The sequence below is a fragment of the Conger conger genome, chromosome 8, assembly GCF_963514075.1.
Source record: "Conger conger chromosome 8, fConCon1.1, whole genome shotgun sequence".
Lineage (NCBI taxonomy): Eukaryota > Metazoa > Chordata > Actinopteri > Anguilliformes > Congridae > Conger > Conger conger.
Window position 1 is genome coordinate 40,583,734 of NC_083767.1, and position 21,150 is coordinate 40,604,883.

The 21,150-nt window shown below is 44.3% G+C and overlaps 1 protein-coding gene across 2 annotated transcripts in view; it reads right to left on the minus strand.

Moving 5' to 3' along the window:
• lin7a (lin-7 homolog A (C. elegans)) overlaps positions 1 to 21,150 on the minus strand; it is a 46,077-nt gene that overhangs the window by 17,811 nt on the left and 7,116 nt on the right. For both annotated transcript variants that reach the window (XM_061250808.1, XM_061250809.1), the window contains exon 2: positions 9,340 to 9,458. In XM_061250808.1, the coding sequence (XP_061106792.1) occupies positions 9,340 to 9,458 (119 nt within the window). The remainder of the gene's footprint in view (positions 1 to 9,339; positions 9,459 to 21,150) is intronic.

The window sequence follows — 21,150 nt, forward strand, 5'->3', positions numbered from 1 at the left end:
GTCAAATCCAGTTCACACCCTCACCCACACTGTATCGCGAGGGTGAGTTGCGCTACTCCTGCTTTCTGTGCTTGTCCTCGCCTCCCACAGTTCTCAGCGTAGTAGTTTTTGCTGCTTAAAAACATCTATTAAAAGACATATCCATAAAAGAGCCGAGCGGAAGCACTTGTGATGCGGCTACACAATGAGCCGAGAGCGCCACTGCAGTCACCAGCGCCTAGCAACGCGCAGCCCATGCTGCGGGCATAAAACGCCAGCCTTTCTGCACAGACGCAGCGCTAATACAACAGGAAGGGAAATGATATTTCTGCGCCTCAGTGGGACTGCAATTTCGCTGCTTTCCTGCACACCTGCCTTGTGCTTTACCGTATTTGTCAAAAAGATTATTCACGAGTGAGGAATCGATTGAAATGATAACGTAGGCGTGAAAGGCTGAATAATATTGGCAAGTTTTATAGTGCCGTAATATTTCTCTCAAGCTCTCAAAGTGCTGCAGTAATGACACCGTCGAAATTGCCAGGTCAGCTCCGGCTGTTAAGTAAACATACCATTACGGTAGCTCCTTTCTATGACGAGCAGTCATAATTATTTTACACTCACCATAAATATTGTGGGGACAGTAAACACAGTTATGTGTCTATGTTACTGTAGTGTGCTGCTAGCTGTGGACTTAGGTTGGAGCCTTATGTGGTTGCACTGACTCTAAGTGGAGCTGAAGCACAGGGAATTGTGGATAGTTTAGCTTCGTGAGGGGGAGGCCCTCTGATGGCTAATCTCGCACTTCTATTTAGCACCTCTCGGCTGGCCCATGTTCCGGAGGAAGCGGACATCATTGGTGACAGCTTTAGGGTCGCAGAGGAAATGTCACTCCACTTAGTTAATTCGATGTAATCTGAAGCCATCTCTGTTGCTGTGCTCACCCGGCAACAGTCAGTAGTGCTTCTCTGGAGGCGGGGGGTTAGCATAAAGCTGTTAGCCAGCTGAGGAAGGGTCCCATCAAATTCCCCCCACGTTCAGCCGCTTTGACACCAGGAGGACCTCAGCCTTGGCTCCATTCCGCAGTGCGACTTCACTTATTTTCTCAGTCCCCATCTCCATATCCCATTTGACCTTGCGCACCAGGCGGCAAGCCGCCTTCATCCCCAGGACAGCCATCGCACTGAATGCTCTTCAAACAACACTCAGGGAAATGCTATCAAAATGCTAAGTGCTTCAAATGCCATTGTTCATTTCTTTAGCAGGCGCCCACGCTCGGAGACACTGACACAGCTCAAATTTTCCAGTATCTTGCCATTCTTGGAACCAACTGTTAATTTTCAGCTTGGTTTTGTATCTCAATACATATGGTTTATCAAACTGACATGCAATACAATATCTGGCAGATTTCAAGCTTTATATGTGTGAAATTTAACAACTGTCCCAGGAGTAATGGCACTGTAGCTGCCTTTCATAATAAATGAAAAACAACAAGCACAGTTCTGTAATTTCTTCGTTTTTCTTGATTACTTACTCACTTTGAAACTGCGGCCCAATCACAGCAGTAACTTAGAAAAGCACGGCAATGTGCTTTTCCCACACAAAGCTCTCATTCATTTCTCATCGCTTTCACAATAAATTCAAAAGTTAAGCACATTTTTTTTTAAACAGTAAATACAATTCCGGTTGTCTGGCAGTCACGACCAAAGCATACCAAGAAGACTTATTTTCTCTTGAAAAGAAAGGACTACAAATTTGAAGTATGGTATTGAGTTTGTTCTACCTTAGACCTTGCTTCATTTCATTTTCAAAGAAATACAGACTGTTTTTCCGTCATCGTATTTTATTTTGTTCTCCATACAGCACGATTCAAGTGTAATAAGCATTTACTGGACCATTTGGTTATGATTGATAGAAATACTTTTTCTGTGAGTCAAGTTGTTGCTGTTTTGGTAAACTTATTTTATTTTGTCCAATGCATTCAATGTTTTGAATGTCTTGCTGCATTTTGCGTAATGAGAGTGTCATTTTGGCAAACGTGATGACAAAAATGAGTTATGCTTTGAAAAATGTGCTCAGGTAATCGAGATAGAAAATGTAATACAATTCAAGAACGGCAGGTAGAGGTGTAAATTGTTTTTGACTGCTGAATAATTCATCTATTCTTTTGTGGAAACTTTGAAAAATTCACTCCTTCAAGGAAACAACAGTGACTTTGTTTCCCAGAACAATGAAACTAAAGGCAATATTTAATTTCAGAACCATCTCTGAAGTAGACAGCTATGGGAGTTTTTATTCATGAACCTGAATCTCTTCTGGTCTGTTTTCAAAGATATGCAAATTGTACTCCAGTGATGAAATGCAATTGTCCATTTATGAATTATGCACGTAATGGAGCGATCTAAACTCTTAGTTTAAATTGACTTTAAAGGAAACCAGTGAGTACTAAAGTTATGAGAATAATGCAAGAATAATGAGTGTGTTCAGAAAGTGAGACTCCACCATCTTCTGTGGCCTTTGATTTAGAGCCATTTTGAGTTATTTGTCTTTGGATAATTATTTTAATGCCCTTCTCAGTTTTGAATGGCCAATCATATGTCTGCTATTAATTAGGAAGAATGTAATCATGAGCTATCCTGCAAATTATACCCACCACTTATTCTCACGCCACAGTTTGCAGGTCACGTTAGAGGAAAAACCCTTCTATTTAGCTTAACAGGCTGACTAGTGGGGTCTGATTGACCAGTAGGTGAGCACTGAGATCAGGGCCCTGTTCCACAACACAGGACTATCGAGTTAGCTGGATAACTGCACTGAGTAGAACCACAAACCCTCCTCCTTTTGGACAAGGACTGAAGCAAATAGAGCTGTTATCTTTTTGGTTGTTGTACTCAGTGCAGTTATCTGGCTGACTCAGTACACCTGCTTTGTGGAACAGACCGCATGGTGTGGACTTAACACCCACGACCAGCCAGATGCTGGAAAAATTTTGATTGCGGCTGGTTGAATTTTCTATTCTAGAAGCCACTTTGGCAGATAACCAACAAGGTTGTGTTACTGTATATTATAAAAGGTAATTTTTTTAAATAATAATTTAGGGCTAAAATAATTTTTATTTAACAGATAAAAAAAAATACATTTAATTATTTATTAGAGTTTAAGGTGAATGCTAGCATTGGCTCTGAGGTATGCTGAACTGCTGAGCAGAACATATTCCCAAACACTTAAAGAAAATTAGCCAAAGCTAAATCCAGTACAGATATCAAAAGTAATTTGTTTTGTTTTCTAGGTCATGTAGTGCAGGAAGAAAACCTTGGGGTATTAAAGTCCGAACTGCGGGATACTCTCTGGTTTGGAGCCACGTGACTATCCCAGATGGGCTGAATGACCTGCTCCCTTTATTATGTGTTCATACACTCACTGAGCACCTTATTAGGAAAACCTGTACACCTACTTATTCATGCAATTATCTAATCAGCCAATCGTGTGGCAGCAGCGCAATGCATAAAATCAGGCAGATACGGGTCAGGAGCTTCAGTTAATGTTCACACCAACCAACAGAATGGAGAAAAAATGTGATCTCAGTGATTTCGACTGTGGAATGATTGTTTGGCGCAAGACAGGGTGGTTCGAGAAACTCTCAGAAACTGCTGATCTCTGAGGATTTTCATACACAACAGTCTCTAGAGTTTGCAGAGAATGGTGTGAAAAACAAAAAAACATCCAGTTTGCAGCAGTTCTGTGGATAAAAATGTGTTGTTAATGAGAAAGGTCAGAGGAGAAGGGCCAGACTGGTTGAAGCTGACAGGTTGGTGACAATAACACAAAAATAACCACCCATTACAACAGTGGTATTCAGAAGAGCATCTCTGAACACAAATAGCGCGTCGAGCCTCTAAGTGGATAGGCTACAGCAGCAGAAGACCAATAAGTCTAAAACAATAAGTCTAATAAAGTGCTCACTGAGTGTATATTTTCATCAACCATTTATGTGTTATCTGATAGCTGACTGGAATTAGCCTGGCCTAAGAGCATGAATCACACAGCAGGCCTTCTCCCCTGCAAGGCTACCTCCCTGCTAGGCTACTTCCCTGCTATGCTACCTCCCTGCTAGGCTACTTCCATGCTATGCTACCTTCCTGCTAGGCTACCTCCCTGCAAGGCTACTTCCCTGCTAGGCTACCTCTCTGCTAGGCTACTTCCCCACTAGGCTACCTCCCTGTTAGGTTACTTACCTGCTATGCTACCTTCCTGCTAGGTTACTTACCAGCTATGCTACCTCCCTGCTAGGCTACCTCTCTGCTGGGCTACTTACCTGCTACGCTACCTCCCTGCTTGGTTACTTACCTGCTATGCTACCTCCCTGCTTGGTTACTTACCTGCTATGCTACCCCCCTGCTTGGTTACTTACCTGCTATGCTACCTCCCTGCTAGGTTACTAACCTGCTATGTGACTTCCCTGCTAGGTTACTAACCTGCTATGCTACCTCCCTGCAAGGCTACTTCCCTGCTATGCTACCTTCCTGCTAGGCTACCTCTCTGCTGGGCTACTTACCTGCTATGCTACCTCCCTGTTTGGTTACTTACCTGCTATGCTACCTCCCTGCTTGGTTACTTACCTGCTATGCTACCTCCCTGCTTGGTTACTTACCTGCTATGCTACCTCCCTGCTAGGTTACTAACCTGCTATGTGACTTCCCTGCTAGGTTACTAACCTGCTATGCTACCTCCCTGCTAGGCTACTTCTCTGCTCTTCTCTATGTTCTACAGCTATAGCCTCTGCATGACTTTTCTTCTTTACCTCCCAGGTGCTTCTGTCTGCTTTGCTGCATTTTTATGGCGAGGGGGCTTTTATTAACTAAGGTCCATTTTTTTGAAGGACATTTTTATATGGAGCCAGCAGACAGAGCAGGGGACACGGTCTGTCAGTGAGGCTGGAGGAGGGTTTGTTTGTGAACTCAGTGATGTGCTGTGTACAGCCACAGGCTTGTTTTTCTGTCTGGGCTCGGCGAACGGGATATGTCCTGGAATAGCACGAAGCACACACAAAGCTTCGGACAAAACCGCAACAGATAGTCTTCAGAGAATAGCCAGAAAAATGCTCGGATGTTTTCATATTACTCATTTCATATTACTGGTGAAATATGCTTCAATTATTCATTTGATGTTCTAAATAGGCACGCATATTGAATACAAACGATAGCTGGAAGATAATCTGCTTGTTGTTTTTCTGGAAAAAAATTAAAGCCGTTGATGCATTTTAACATGGATGTGACTAAGTGAAAACAGACCGGGATTTCAGTCAACCTCATGTCTCTTACAGCTGGTTAGAGATGGCAGCCATTACTGTTGTGTCTTCTTGGTTTAACCAGCCGGTGGGCTGGGATGACCCATTTACACCCATTCTCCCGTGGAAAGCCACGACTGCTGACAGAAACTATCTGGAAGAGCGCTGCTCTTCAGAATCCAATTTCACCGCTCGCTCTTTTAGCTTAGCGGGCATTTCCCTCGTTCATCTGTCACACACACAGTCACCCGCCACGCTAAACTCCACGCCGAAACTCGGGAATTGACGTAAATTATCTTGATGCCACGTAAGGGGATTTAATTTTTAGCCCTTTGCTCTGCGTGTGTAGAAATGCCATTTAAGGTTTCTGCGCTATGTGTTTGGACTGTGACAGTTCTGGTGCTGTGTTCCATTGTGTTTGCCTATCAGACTGTGAAATGAGCTCGCTCAGAGCAGCTGAAGGGAGACTGCCTGTGGCTGAACTATAATTTATAAACCCACTGCATGTTGCTAGCTTTTATTATTAATAAAATGATAGGCAGTAATTGAATTTCCGCCTTCTGCGATAAACTCTGACAGGGAGTATTCTTCTAACCTTCCTCTGCCCCGGAGTCCGCCCCTGAAACAAACCTGTGTTTGGATGCTGCAGTCATTACGGTGTGAGGATTACGCCCCCATAGGTAATTACATGTCATTAACCGAGCCTCTGCTGGCTAAGAGGCCGGTGATTACGATGAGCCCTTTTGATTAGAAAGCCCCGTCAGAGCGTATGTGTGTGGCCATTCGCTGGCATTATTATGCAAAATGAAAGGTAGAAGACAAGCAATCATGAAGGTGAAGACGTGCCCTCTCCTAGCAGGAAGAGAACATCATTAGAGCAGCTGTACTGACGCTCGCTCCCGCTCTTACTAAGACAGAGGTCAGACCAGACTGAACGCACCTGAAATGTAAACAAGTGTCCATCAAGTCACTTATTAATGTCTGTCTGACCGCTGATGAATAATGAATAGTTCACATTTCATAAAGAAAAGCTAAACATACACCAGAACTGTACCAAAATCAATATCCGTTTTTGTGTTATTTGCTGACGTTTCCAAAGAGTGGGAGGTCAATATGAAGTGACACCATTATGCCACAATGAGTTTAACCACAAATGCATGTGTGTAGGGTTACATAAGCTTCTGTGTGGAACCATGCCACTCTGCTAGTCTGCAGGGAATTTATATTACAGGGCAATTTAATCCAATACACCGCTACCAGAGAGTACGACTAGCATCTGTCTTAAATGTGGTGATTTTATTTTTTACAAGCGATGTCATTGTGAGGCAGGAGCAGTAACTGTGATGACAGTGAATTCAGGAGGGGAAATTAAATTTGCATGTTTGATACCCCCCTGTGGTAGCAGAACATCTGTCACCTTTCCCCCTATAAGTACCACTGTGTGAGTCCTCAGGAAAAAATTCCACCAGAAAGGATTTTCAAGGGCCTCACGCTGACTGAAGCGCTGCAGTGTCGGATAAACGTGCCACCCATGGCATACAGCTCTGAACGCAATGGGCCACAAAGAAAGCACTGACTCTTTAAGCGCTACCACATCATAATTCCCAAATATATGAACTATATCTTTAACATCGCAAATCTCACTCACTGACCTAGCCTGGCTGAATCTGCCGGTGAAGGTATGTGCCTTTGTATTGCAAGCAAGATGCGAGTGTCATGAGCCACGATTCTAATGTGTAGCCATCTTGCATTAGCACCAAGGCTGGAGGAATGACAGTTGATCAAGATAAACTGGCATTTGAATCTGGGCAGTTAGCAAAGGCAAGTCACTCTGGAGTTTGAATCTGGGCAATTGGCAAAGGGAAGTCACTCTGGAGTTTGAATCTGGGCAGTTGGCAAAGGCAAGTCACTCTGGAGTTTGAATCTGGGCAGTTGGCAAAGGCAAGTCACTCTGGAGTTTGAATCTGGGCAGTTAGCAAAGGCAAGTCACTCTGGAGTTCGAATCTTGGCAGTTGGCAAAGGCAAGTCACTCTGGAGTTTGAATCTGGGCAGTTGGCAAAGGCGAGTCACTAAGCAGTTTGAATCAAGATAGCTGAGAAAGGTGAGTCACTCTGCACTTTGAATCCGAGTCGTTGAAAGAGGCGAGTAACTCCTCAAAACCCGCCTGCATACTAATGTGATCTGACGGTGCGTGTAACTGCACGCGTGCACTCAATGACACGCGCGACCGCGGGGAATCCGCATGGAGGACTGACACTCCGGCACGATGGAAACGGGACGAGCAGATCTGTATGTCACACAGCACTGAGCGCACCGGCGTGAACAGCTGAACTGACAGCCGGCTGGGAGAGGCAGGCTGTTGATCTGAGCACGCGCTCGAACGATCCAGAGAAGGAACACCAGGTTGGTAGACCCTCTTTGGAGCGTGTCACTTGGTATCCTGCGCACAGTGATGTATTCCATACACTTGTAGTGAAATACGTATGTAAACAGAATTTTAAACATGCCAATGTAGAAATAAGTTTACAGTAGGCCGCAGCTTAGATGAGAGAAAAGATGAATGCTTTTATGGTTTCATGGTTTATGGTTCTATTTTGGCATAGGTTAATTCACCAGATTAACACTGTGTGCTTTACACTGCAAAAAAGTAAAGTCAAGTGCAACAAGTATTTTTGTCTTATATTGAGACTTAAAAATCTCATTTCCAGTTTTTTGCTAAAAAGACAAAATACTGTTAGACAGTTTGACTCATTTCAAGATTTGCCAATGGAATAAGAAATTTCCACTTGTCAAGCAAACAGTACCTTAAAACACGCTTAAAATCTCAAGTCTTATTTCAAGACTAAAATGCTTGGTTAGTGATTTTGCCACTACATACACTGGTGTGGGAATGCTGTTAGCCAGGTCAGGTACCTTCACTCATACAACATAACTCAAGTGGACTCTCTACATCTATCCATGTGGGCTTTCTAGATTACCTGCTAGTTTAATCCCTGAACTGTTACCATCTCAACCTATAGACAGGCAGAGGATGGGCATCCCCCTATAGCCAAATTTCTTCCCATCTGGGAGTTTTTTCTCGCCACTATTTGAGGGCTTTTTTCCAACTGGTTTACTTCATATGCTGTTTGGGGGCTTAGGGCTGATATTTCCCATGTTTTCTTCCCTTCTGTTTACTATGCAAAGCGTCTTTGGGACAGTCTGCTGTGAAAAGCGCGACACAAATAAAATGGAATTGAATTGAGTCACTCACATTCTCTTCCATTGTAAATCACTCTCAATTATTTCAACGTAATGAACAGGAATGATTCCGCCCTACAGATCCTCATCACTACGTCTAGTCCAGGTTATTTCTACATTCAACATGATTAAAAGCATCACGCGCCGTACCGCACGCTCTCGGAGGGAGAGGAAAGTTTTTATGATCAACGTCTGGCGGCTGTAATTCATTTCCATCACTGACTGCTGTGTCACTGATCGCCGGTGACATAACCAGGAGCATTATGGAACAATAGCATCTGTGCCGTGGTTCTGTATGTCACCGTGGTAATGAGTCTCATAATTAAAATTGTTCTCAGCACAGAGAGAGCTTCCTGTCTTTTATTCTGCGAGACCACCTAGAGGCCTGGCCATCTGCTTAGCGACGAAGCCGCGGCTTGCAGGGAAACATAATTCACTGGAAACTGTGGTTGGCTAGCAACCGGCTGCAGCCGAGCCCCTAGACCCCTGACGCTCTAAAATGTAACTTATGTTGAGTTTTCTTTTTTCTGTTTCTCGCCAAAGCTGTCAGCCGTGATGAAGACCTCTCACTGACACAGTCGTTTTAGAGGCGGGAAACAGAATTCCACCTTCCACAGCCATTGGGACCAGAGGCACTGACCACCCGACACAGCAATATCACACACGCTCGCCTCCTCTCTCTCCCAGACCGGCGTAATTTCCCATTGGAGAGTAAAGTAATCTAACCGGCAGGCGGGTGAGGGTGAGGGTAATCGTCTCGGCTCCCTGCTCATGAAACGTGAGGACCGGGCGAGTCGGGGTCGCGGGCCTGGATGTTCTCTGCCCCGCTGACTCACCTCACGGATGGCGGTGCAGAACTCGCTCTGCAGCACCTTCTTCAGCGACTGCAGCTTGTGCCCCGGGACATCTCCCGTCTCCAGAAGCTTCTCCAGGAGCTCGATCGCCCGAGCCACATCTGGGAGAGAGAGAAGGGAGAGAGAGCGAGAGGGAGAGGGAGAGAGAGAGAGAACCCAGTAAGAAAAAGCTGGAAAATCTAGGTTTTGACATTACATTACCTTATATTACAGGCATTTAACAGATGCCCTTATCCAGAGCTACGTACAATAAAACAGACTAGGTTAACTGTAATAAGGCTCAGGTTTTACCCAGATATAGCCTAGCTAGATCTGTAAGGGAAATAGAGAGAGAACCCAGTGAGCAAGAGCTGGACTCATGCCGTCTGGAGGGGTGTAAATCTAGGCCAACATCATGGACTCCAACATCCAGGTTTTACCGAGATAAAGCCTGACTATGTCCTAGTAAACTTTTTACTTTTCTCCCAAATGTAGCCATGTTTTCACCTAAATGCCTAGAAGGCATTCATGGACGTTTCACCAACTTTTCACCACAAAAATGTCGTCCGGGAAAGTGGAAGCGAGAGAGTCAGATAAGAGAGAGAGCTTAGCAGAATAATAGAGAAACACGAGGAGAGTGGTAGAGAGGGGGAGAGAGGGGGGAGTGGTAGAGAGGGAGAAAGAGAGGAGAGTGTGGTAGAGAGGGGGAGAGGAGAGTGGTAGAGAGGGGGAGAGAGGAGAGTGGTAGAGAGGGGAACAGAGAGAGGAGTGTAGTAGAGAGGGGAACAGAGAGAGGAGTGTGGTAGAGATTGAACTATGAAGGAGCTAGAGCAGAGGATGAGAAAAACTAATTTAACCTCTAACTGTTAACATGAAAGCCCTTTGGAAAAAAACAAAAAAGGTGGGGCCAATCAATCAGAGGGTAATAGGAACAAACTCACTGGGGCCCAGGGGCAGTTATCGCAATTACGTGGCGGTTCCATCTGCACACACAGAACTGGGGCGTCATCTGCGACACATGGTGTGCACAGAAGGATGGGCCTTTATAAAGTCAACCCATCATAGCCCCCGAATCTAGCTGTCGCCAGGGGTGTACCTGTACGAGCATGGCCCCCCCGCCCCTAGGAGTGAATCACTGACACCTGGATAAAGATATACGTGGAGAAGGTCAGGAGTGAATCACTGACACCTGGATAAACATATACGTGGAGAAGGTCAGGAGTGAATCACTGACACCTGGATAAAACCGGAGAAGGTCAGGACTGAGTCACTGACACCTGGATAAACATATACGTGGAGAAGGTCAGGAATGAATCACTGACACCTGGATAAACATGGAGAAGGTTAGAACTGAATCACTGACACCTGGATAAACATGGAGAAGGTCAGGAGTGAATCACTGACACCTGGATAAACATGGAGAAGGTCAGGAGTGAATCACTGACACCTGGGTAAACACAGAGAAGGTCAGGACTGAATCACTGACACCTGGATAAATGCAGAGAAGGTCAGGACTGAATCACTGACACCTGGATAAATGCAGAGAAGGACAGGACTGAATCACTGACACCTGGATAAATATGGAGAAGGTCAGGACTGAGTCACTGACATCTGGATAAACATGAATGCGGAGAAGGTCAGGAGTGAATCACTGACACCTGGTAAAACATGGAGATGGTTAGGACTGAATCACTGACACCTGGATAAACATGGAGAAGGTTAGGACTGAATCACTGACACCTGGATAAACATGACGAAGGTCAGGACTGAATCACTGACTCCAGCTGACAAGGCCCGGCGGGCGAAATCAGAAAGGTGCCCGCGCTCCATCATCTGATCAGGCGCTTGACAGTCCAGGCTAATACTTTCCTTAGTTAATGAGAGAATCTGTGCAGGGGCGCAGCTTACAGGGACCTGGGTGAGCGATTAGTCCGAGGTGGCGCTCTGGGGCCTGAGGCTGAACGGAGGTGAGCTGAACAGCCATTAGGCCGCCCCTCCTGATCACGGTCCGCACGCAGACGCAGTAAAACAGACGCCGGGCTGAAACGAGCGCTCGCGCCGAGCAATTCATCTCAGCGGGCCCGTCTCTGGCATCACGCAGCGGACCCGAAACTAGCGAGAGGACCGTGGGAAACCGCGAAGCTATTACTGCACACGGCCCTTCAGGGAAAACTAGCAGGCAGGGAAAGGGAAAATTTAAATGTATTGCTTTGGGTGGTTGTCATTTAGACATGAAAAAAACCACAACTACCCAGGCATTTAGAAAACATAATAAACTACAGATGTTCGTACGAGGGTCCATAGCAAATCCAATCAATGCACTTTCTGTATTTACTTTTCTACGCATTCAAGTGTGGATACCGATGTGACTCCAGAGCTTAGAGTTGAGACTGTTTAAAGCATTCACAAAACTACAAATGTGCTCAGTAACTGGACTATTTTATGGTCACGTGACCCCTTGGAAGTTGTCGGGGAGATTTCTAAAGGCCTTTAATTACCCGGAAGACCGTTCTCCACCCTGCGTTCGCACTAATGAGGCCAGACAGCGAGGGAGTCAGAAGGATAGGGTTGAGGAGATACTCAATTACTCCGCTGGTTCTGCTGCTTTGGAGAAGCAAATGAATAAGCCTTTCATTTTCATTTTCAGACAAAACACGTAATTGTGTTTATTTAGTTAAATAAAGCGCACCGCACTGTGTTTACAGTATATTCCAAGCTATATTACTCGTTTTTACCCAGCACTAATCCAATTTTTACATTAGACAGGTAAATGACAGGTAAATTTCACAATGTCTACATTCATTAAATGTGTTTTCTTTAAACAGACATTGAACTATATTACAGCAATGTCATTCAATGAGTCAAGTTCCCCTATTTCAAGTCAGCATAAGTAATGGGAGAACATGACTTGCAAAGTCAATGTTTTGTTGCATACCCCTTATGTTTTATGACTGCATTGAATCTGTGACTCATGGACATCACTGGGTTCATGATCTAATAGATTTTTTTTTCTTTGATCCGTTCTTTTCTTTCATTCTCTAGGGCTATTATACTCAATCCTCTGGCCCTCATACTGTATGCAGAGCTATTGTGTTGCTTATAAAGAAGGCTCTACAAATTCTCACACAGGATATGACCTGGTGGGGGCAGGAGCACAGGAGCCAATCGGAGGCCCCAGATGTTTGGGCAGAGCAGGGTCGCTCCAGGTCCTTAGATCCCCCGGCTCCATTCACAGGCTAGGTCCCAGCTGCAGCTCATTAAGCCTCTGCGCTAAAGCGACTGACTCTTGTTTGATCGCTGGGCCTGTGCTCTGTAGAGCCCTGTCTCCAGGCCTGGGGTGGGCCCGGAGACGACCCCTCCCTCCTGGGGCAGCTGGGTAACTCGCTCGCTAGAAGTGCCACTTCATCTGAGCAAGCACCACGGTGAGCACCGCGGTCTCAGATCGAATCCGGTGCCAGGGCTGACTGTGGCCATCGGCTCACAGTCACAGAGCATAACTGGCTTTGCGCTGCTCAGGGATACGGGGGTCTAGTGCTAACTATCGGCAGGGATAGCTCTTCGCTGCTCCAGCGACCCTTGCTGGCCGACCGGATGCCCGTGGGGCGCATGAATAGGCTTCCTCCGACCCCGGTCTGTGTGTGCAAGGCCTGCAATGACGAAGCAGTTGGTGACAGGTGTATGTTTCAAAGGACGACCGTCTTTGCTCTCCTGAGTGAGCAGCAGGGCCGTATGAGAGCCTGCTGGTACATAATTTGTGAATTCCAGACTCTGAGATGCTAAATAATAAAAAAGCCTCCTTCTGGCCTAGCCCTTTCTTCTCCCAGTGTGATTAACATTAGGTTAAGACAGACTGATGAAAACATGTATTGGCAGCACACCAGAATTACACTGGCCATGTAAACAAATGGAGCTGCTTGCTCTCCGTTTGGCACCAATGCAAGGATGCAAGGCAGTCTGCATTAACCCTACTGCACATAGACTACACTGCAAAAAAACCCAAAATAACAAGTATTTTAACTTATATTCATGCTTAATGATTTTATTTTACTCTTGTGCCAATTAAGATGAACATATAAGAACATATAAGAACATATATGCCAATAAGACAATTATTGACCTATCTCAAGGTTTTCAAGAACATTTCACTTGTCAAGCAAACATTAACTTAAAATTGTTACAAGACTGAAGCACTTGCTAAGACAGTCACTTTTGCTAAGACAGTGTACCATTCAGGGAGATAAACTGTACAATTGTGGCAAAAAAAATACGGAACAAATGTTTTTTTATTTTTATCAACTTACTTAAGTTATTATGAAGCACTTTCCTATTACAGTACACTGTGTTTTAGCCACAGTAACAACATCAACTGGAGATAAGGGCTACTGAATGCACATTCAAACAAACATGCATTTCTCTTATCATTGGATTGCACTGATAAGCATTCCAGGCTACTTGTATCTGGTTTGCTGTGTTTTGCTTGTCTACATGGTGCAGTGGTGATTACAGAATTGTAGGGGCAGGACTCGCTCGAGCAAGGCTCATATCCCCTTTTCATGCGCCGTACTGCCGGAGTGTTCCTCTACATTCAACCCAGGGCTGTACTTCAGAATGCACGCTCGAAACCCCGGAATATCTGCCGCAACATCTGCTATCTGCTGTTTTATAGTTAGCAGAGACAAGCAGCAGGCGAGGATGCTGGGCTCATCTTGAGACTGCAAAAACTGCAGGGATCCCTCATCAATCTTCCCCACGGGAACCGGTTCAGATCAGCGAGAAACGAGATAAGGATCACATTTAAAGCAGGAGTTAGGCATCATCATTTCCCCTGTCCAACGATTGTTTCTGATTGGTTTATGGTCATGTTTATGGCCCTGATCAGCAACGGATTAATCTGAGTGCTCGTTTTAGGCATTACACTAATGAGGCAGTAAAGCAGACAGGCCCCTCATGTCAGATGCCATAGAGAGAGCTTGGACAAGGATGTAAGAAATGTTAAACATCCATGCCATGTATTATGCTGGGAGCAAAGATTGTCCTTCTCACTTTGCTATAAACTCTGGTATACTATGCAACATATTTCATTACTGTCTAATGAATACTGTTACTCTGTGGACATAGTTTAGTGACGTTCTGAAATGATTGTTAAACTAAATTCATACCTTATGAGTTATAATGAGAGATCATTTAGACATCTCAAACCACATTTCTGGTTCCCAAAATGTCACAGCAAATTTCAAGCAATTTCATTCAGTTTGGATAATTGGGAATCCATAATTGAAAATACATAATTGTATTAAGTGAAATACATAATTGTTTTGGATTCATATAATATTTTTCTATGCTTTACTGAGCTTGTCTGGTGTATTGGAGCCTATGAAATACTCTCAAAGAGTGCAAACCCTGCCTTTTGTTGGCTCAATTGCACCAGACCAGATCAATCGAGCACAGGAATTGAATCCAAATCAATAACTTATTTGACCCAGGTCTGATCTCTTCTTGTGCTTCCTGCAGCCTGTTCCACAAAGCAGGATTACTGCTAACTAGAGTTAGTCAGATAACTGCACTGAGTAAAACCCAGACTCCAACCAAATCTGGAACGAATCTGGATTGAAGTAAAAGGAGCTGTCTTAGGTTCTACATTGTGCAATTATCTGGCTAGCTCAGTAATCCTGCTTTGTGGAACAGGGCCATGGCAGGTGGCGGCCTGTTGGATCATGAAACCCAAGAAATGCCAGGAAACTTTCAGCCATCCTATGATGCTCCTGGCAGGGTGACGGCAAGTGCACACTGCAATGCAGACACCCGTCACTGTTAGCCACCGTTACTGTTAGCCACCATCACTGTTAGCCACCGTCACTGTTAGTCACCGTCACTGTTAGCCACCATCCATTGTTAGCCACCTTCATTGTTAGCAACCGTCATTGTTAGCCACCATCACTGTTAGCCATCATCATTGTTAGCCACCGTCACTGTTAGCCACTGTCACTGTTACCCACTATTACTGTTAGTCACCGTCACTGTTAGCCACTGTCACTGTTAGCCACCTTTACAGTTCACTAAAGCCGAAGTGTACACAGAGCTGTGGCTCTGACCTATCACTTTGAGGTTAAGCTTGCAATTGAGTTCAGCACCATATGTTACTTAGCAACCAAGCTCTTTGATTTCTTATTTCATTTTCACGGCCTGGAAAACTAATCAGGTTGTTATTCTTCAGGTATTTCAGTCCTTCAAAAGCAAGAGGTAGATATCTATGAGTCAAGCAATCCCTATTTAGCAGTAACCCTGTCTCAGTTCATCTTTTAACTACCACTTCATCCAGAGAAGACTCACAGATCAATGTTTATGCTTGTTGACACGTACTGATTGGAGTGTGTTAGACAATGGAGCAATAAATTATCAAGAATATAATAATTTCCACGGTTTAAAATAAATAATATTTACTGTGAGGAAGTGGGAAGTATTGATTTAGAATGAGCAAACTTCTCTACCATGTTAAAAAAAGATGTAAAAAAAGACAAGCTGCTTGCAGCTGGGGCATGTAGCTAAAAACAGGGGCACATTTGATTAAAGAAAAATGCTCAAAATCTTGCAGTTACATGTAATAATTATCAGCTGATTTACTAGATTTCCTTCCATGGACTGATGTTGATGCGTGGAGAAATTGCCCATTAAAAGATGCCAGAGTTGGCAGGATTGGTGAGCTGGCTGGTGTGAGATTTATTTTGTTGGTGGGTGATTGAGAGTGTGGACTGGGTTGCACCCAAGATTTTTGATGACGGGGCATACCATTATTGAGATGAGGGTGCTACTGATTGTAGTTGGTGTTGGAGTGAGGGGGTGAAGGTGCTATTGAGATAGCTAAGGACATGGGCATACCATTGAGATCATGAGAGACCATGAAAGTGTGTGATCATGAAAGTGTGTGTCTCATGCCCAAAGTGTGAGAGTCGGCAACCCTGAAAATACACTTCTGTTGGCATCGACAGAATTCCAGCATTTGGCCTTAAACTGACCCATGTTATAGTTGTGCCCCAGAATTGATACAAAGACATTTTAGTTTTTGCTTGTAATTTTTGAAGTTGAGAACAGTGCCCATTAAAGCCTGGAATGGTATCAAGTGGACTGTTTTCGACATCCAGACTGCAATCTTATTTTGGCCAAAGAATCACCTTTCAGAAATGTATGAGCTGATTAACTGAACATTGTTTTATCATTTGAGCAAGGTCGTAATGTTCTGTGTGGTTTTATGTAACGTTGACAAAGGTTTTAATCCACTTGGGGTTTATAGTGGGTCTTTACTGTGAACCTGCGCTATGGCTGTTTCATATGCATTCCTCAACTGCTCAAATTTATAGTAGGTTTTATGAATTCTGCCTTACCAGGGTCAAGTGGACTATTTCTAAGTTGTGTAATGACGGAGAGTAGCGTTTCTCCAGACCGTTAATATCTTCCAACGGGATCTTAAACGGCTTTAATGCTCCAGTGCTGTGTGTAATGTCCATTTCCATTGCCATAAACCTTGAATAAAAAAGTCTTTTGGAAAATAGCCTACTGTGCAGCAAGATACCAAGTTCTCCATCTGGCTTTATCCGCAGAGAACAACTATCCTGTGTGAATGTATCGCTCATATATGCTTTATACTTTGCTTTCCTTCTGTAACAACGGGGGCACATGGCTTAGGAGGTAAGAGCGGCCCTCGGAAGCGGAAGGTTGCCGGTTCGATTCCCCGTCCCTGGGTGTGTCGAAGTGTCCCTGAGTGAGACATTTGACCACCAATTGCTCCCAATGAGCTGGTTGGTACCTTGCCCTTGCCCTTGTGTGTGTGTGTGAATGGGTGAACGAGAAGCATTAATTGTAAAAGCACTTTGGATAAAAACACTATAAACGCAGTCCATTTACCATTTAAGAGGATTAACACATGCTTCTTTAAAGTACTCCTGGGTGAGGCACTTTCCAATGAGAACATTTGTATTGATCAATGCCTCCAGTGATTGATCACGCAAATCAAGCCGTCCCTCACTGCTCTGCTCTGTCCGATGCTGTTTGTACATTGTGTGTGTCCATCTCCGATTCCTTTTTGCGCTTTCGTATCTTGCTGGTCTATGTCCCGTGGTCTAAAGACAAATTGCCAGATGAGCAAAATAAATCAAACAGGCCTTTATGCACTGTGCCAGTAAGACACTTTGATTCATCATTGTCATCGTTTAGGACGTTGCCTGTGCGTTCCTGTTCCACATTTAACCGTAAGCCAGCCGATGTATTGTTGTGCACTTATGAGTAACAGTGATTATCAGCTATAGTAACACAATTAGTCCCTAATTGTATAATTAGTCACCATGGAAACCTGGAGACTGTTGGAATTCAGGCTGGGTGCCCAGATGGTCACATGCACAATTACAGTATTTCTGTGGGTGCTACTGATTATAGCAGACTATTATATACACTGTACTATACCACTCTGTTACACTACTAGATAATGTGCGATGCCATTCCTTTTTTGTGACACTGCTTGTCATGCTACGCTAGGCTGGTCACTAGATTGTACTTGACAGAAAATGTTTTACTCTTTGACAGTGGAGCTGTAAACCCTGACCATTAGCCTGCTGAGAGATTTTTTAAATGATGCCACAGTCACAGTATGTCAAACATGAACGAGCGTGATAAAATTGTTGTACAGTAACATCTACCAAAATGTCTCCTAAAATGGCTGCAAGCCAGTTGTGCACTCAATAAACTTACCCCTCAGAAAATGTGCTTAAATTGAAGAATTACCCCATGAGGTTTGGAAGAAAAGGTCAATCTTGCCTGTTCTCAACAGGTCAACACTGAGAAGGGACTTTGTCAGGGCTATTCCACAGTGTCTGCAGGTATTTGCTCCAAACATGCAACTGTTTTCTGTAATACCCTCACTTCCTGAGCCAAGGAGGTAAAGTAATTAGTGAAAGCAGGTGTCGTAGTGCATGGGTGGAGTAAATACCTGTCGACAATGTGGCCCTTAGGACCTGTAGCCCTGGTCTACGTGGACCCTTCTGGAGAGAGCCATAGCATCTCAGGCTATGTCCCTCCTGCTAACCCCATTGGTAAAGCTCCTTCAAATGGATGTGGCAGTTGGCCAGTGGTCTGTAATTATATGACAAAGCTCAGCTACCAGCTGCGAGAATCCAGGTGAGTCGCTGTGGAACGTCAATCTGTCACATCACATCTGCCAGGGCGGCCCAAAACAACAAACTACAATGACTCACTGAACTGATTACGAAAACAGCCGAATCGCACATCACACCACGCAATGATGGATGGCTCTCATTTCACACACCCGTGTTGCATGACATAAATACGAGACTGACCGAAAAATAATTTGTGACCACAAGCTCGCACCATTATATGAAAAAGCAAGCCGGTGTGGTATTAGAAATCCTGGTCTCCTATTTAACTAAATCATATCGTTCCTAAACCAAGCCTTCGTAAAGCACCGGACTGTTTCAATAATGTGGCATCGTTACAAACTATTCCATGTTTAGTTTGATGATACTTGACACTACACATTGCGTCATTTGCCATAAAGTCAAACATTTGATGAAAATTTTCCACATAATTTCTTTTACAGACGATTTGAGATGTCATACTGTGGAAAGGGTGGAATAAGTGTTTTATGAAGGCAGTTTTCTTCCACGACAGAATCACCCCCAGACTCAATTCCCAGTCTCCGCTACTTATGAAATCGAAATGTTCCAATTTGAGGCCCGTTATAAATATTAATGCAGAGAAGAACATCGCTGTGGAGATGGATGTGCTATCCTCGGGCACACCTCCTCATGAATATTCCCACGCTGTAATGCATCACCTGGAACTTCTGTTACCAAGGGAAAGAGTACGGAAGAGCTACAGGCGTCCCACCTGTGCATAGCTGACCTCAGAGAGACACTGAGTTTAACAGGGATGGTAACCTCTGCTTCCCCATTGCGACAGGGGGGGTCCACACCTTACGACTGAAGGCGGGGGGTCCCTCGCATTACGACTGTGGACGTGGAATCTGTCAGTCGGGAATTAACAGGATTGTGAAAGTTTCAGGGGGCAAACAAGAGGAGATAAAAACTTAACTTCTAAACTGTCCAAAAGATCGCTGATTTCTGGGAGACTTCTGACCTCTCACAGGTATCAGCATGTCCAAAGTCCAGGACATTCCCGGGAAAGCTACCGGGAAAGGTGGATGTCAGCAACTGTCTGATTGGACCAGAAAATCTGGTATCACTGCTTCCCACTAATGGCCATTTCAACAATGCCCCTCTGAGCAGCAGTGGGTGTGACACGTACCCTTCAGTGCCATCTTCAACTGGGATGTGGGACCTACTTGGAAAATGCTCCTGTTTTCTCACAGAACAGATTCATTAATGGGGGCCTCCTACAAAGCCCGAAACGTCCCTGCTCCTGGAATCGTACACAGACTGCAGAGTCCAGATGCCTGCAGCAGTTTGTATACTGCTCAACAACCCCACTGAAAAACATAGTCGCAGAGTATATTTCTGGATTCTCATCACTGGGTAAATTATAGTGTATTTTGCACATTTGTAACACTGCACTTACTGTTTGCAATTAAGCCCCATATTTGCCGTCAGTATGATTTGGGAATATGGTTATGGGAGAACGTAAGCCTCCCTCATCTCCTAACTCACAGCTGTATCATAATTAGCTGTTTCTTTCATTTGCTAGCAGAAGAAAACACAGTTATTACTACTTACCTGTGAAGCCCAGGACACATACAGTGCAACCAGCCAAGCACTAAGGCTCTTGGCTCAGAATATCCATCCAACAGGTGCATCATACCAGTTATATTTGGATTTAGGGACACTATTTCCTCAGAAACCACATGCAGAAAATGGGTCGTCTATCTAAGCCAATCACAGAGCAGGAGCATAAGATATGAGGAACATAAGAATTTGAGCTTCTCCGTGGGATAAATAATACTGCAGAAAGGCAGTGTTACCATCCAAAAATGAACAAATAAAACTGCAGGGGTAGTACTACACAGATAGTTAGCCTCACATGTCACTTTGAAAATCCAATTCTAATTTACGATTCCATTAAACTCATGCTGAATGCCAGAAGCATGGTCGCAACTTTGTCTTCCCAATTAGTAGCCATTACATTTGATTTGCAGCATGTGAAGTGTGAGAAATGTTGAAATGAAAATTTGTTGAGCAAATAGCAAAGTCTTTCCTCACCGCAGTCCAGAGAGGTTATTTGTTTCCCCTTGGTGAACCTGGTCTTAATAAAGGATGGGGTGTGCTGCTGTCTTGTCAGCGTGCCCTGGTGGACCTCATATAGAAAATGGAGGAAGACCAGGTGGCACAGTTCATAAGGCAGTCGGCTCTCAGCCTGTATATAAATCCCCCATGCGGTTTGATTCCTCCTCTATCCCGCTCCCTCTCTCTTCCCCGGCTGAATTAAGTTAAACAATACAGGAGGGCAAGCTGTCCGCTCTCCTTTTAAGAAAGAGATAAAAGACTCCGCAGTGACTGCTTGTCGCTGGTGGAGAGCTAGATGTGTAAAGTTTGGAGACCTTTTTGCAGGTTTGAGGGTTTACTTCACGACAGATACAGCTCTACACTGCAATACTAGCCGAACAACAGGGGAATTTGAACACTGTTGATGGTTCAATTTCATTTAATTTCTGAAGAAGAAGTAGCTTATTGTCATTATACAGCACAGGTTCATACGTCATTATAGAACACTGGTTCTTTTTAATATCGTAACCCAAATTAGAAATGTAGTATCTTTCTGGGACCCATCAAATACACATACTAGCACAGACTAATG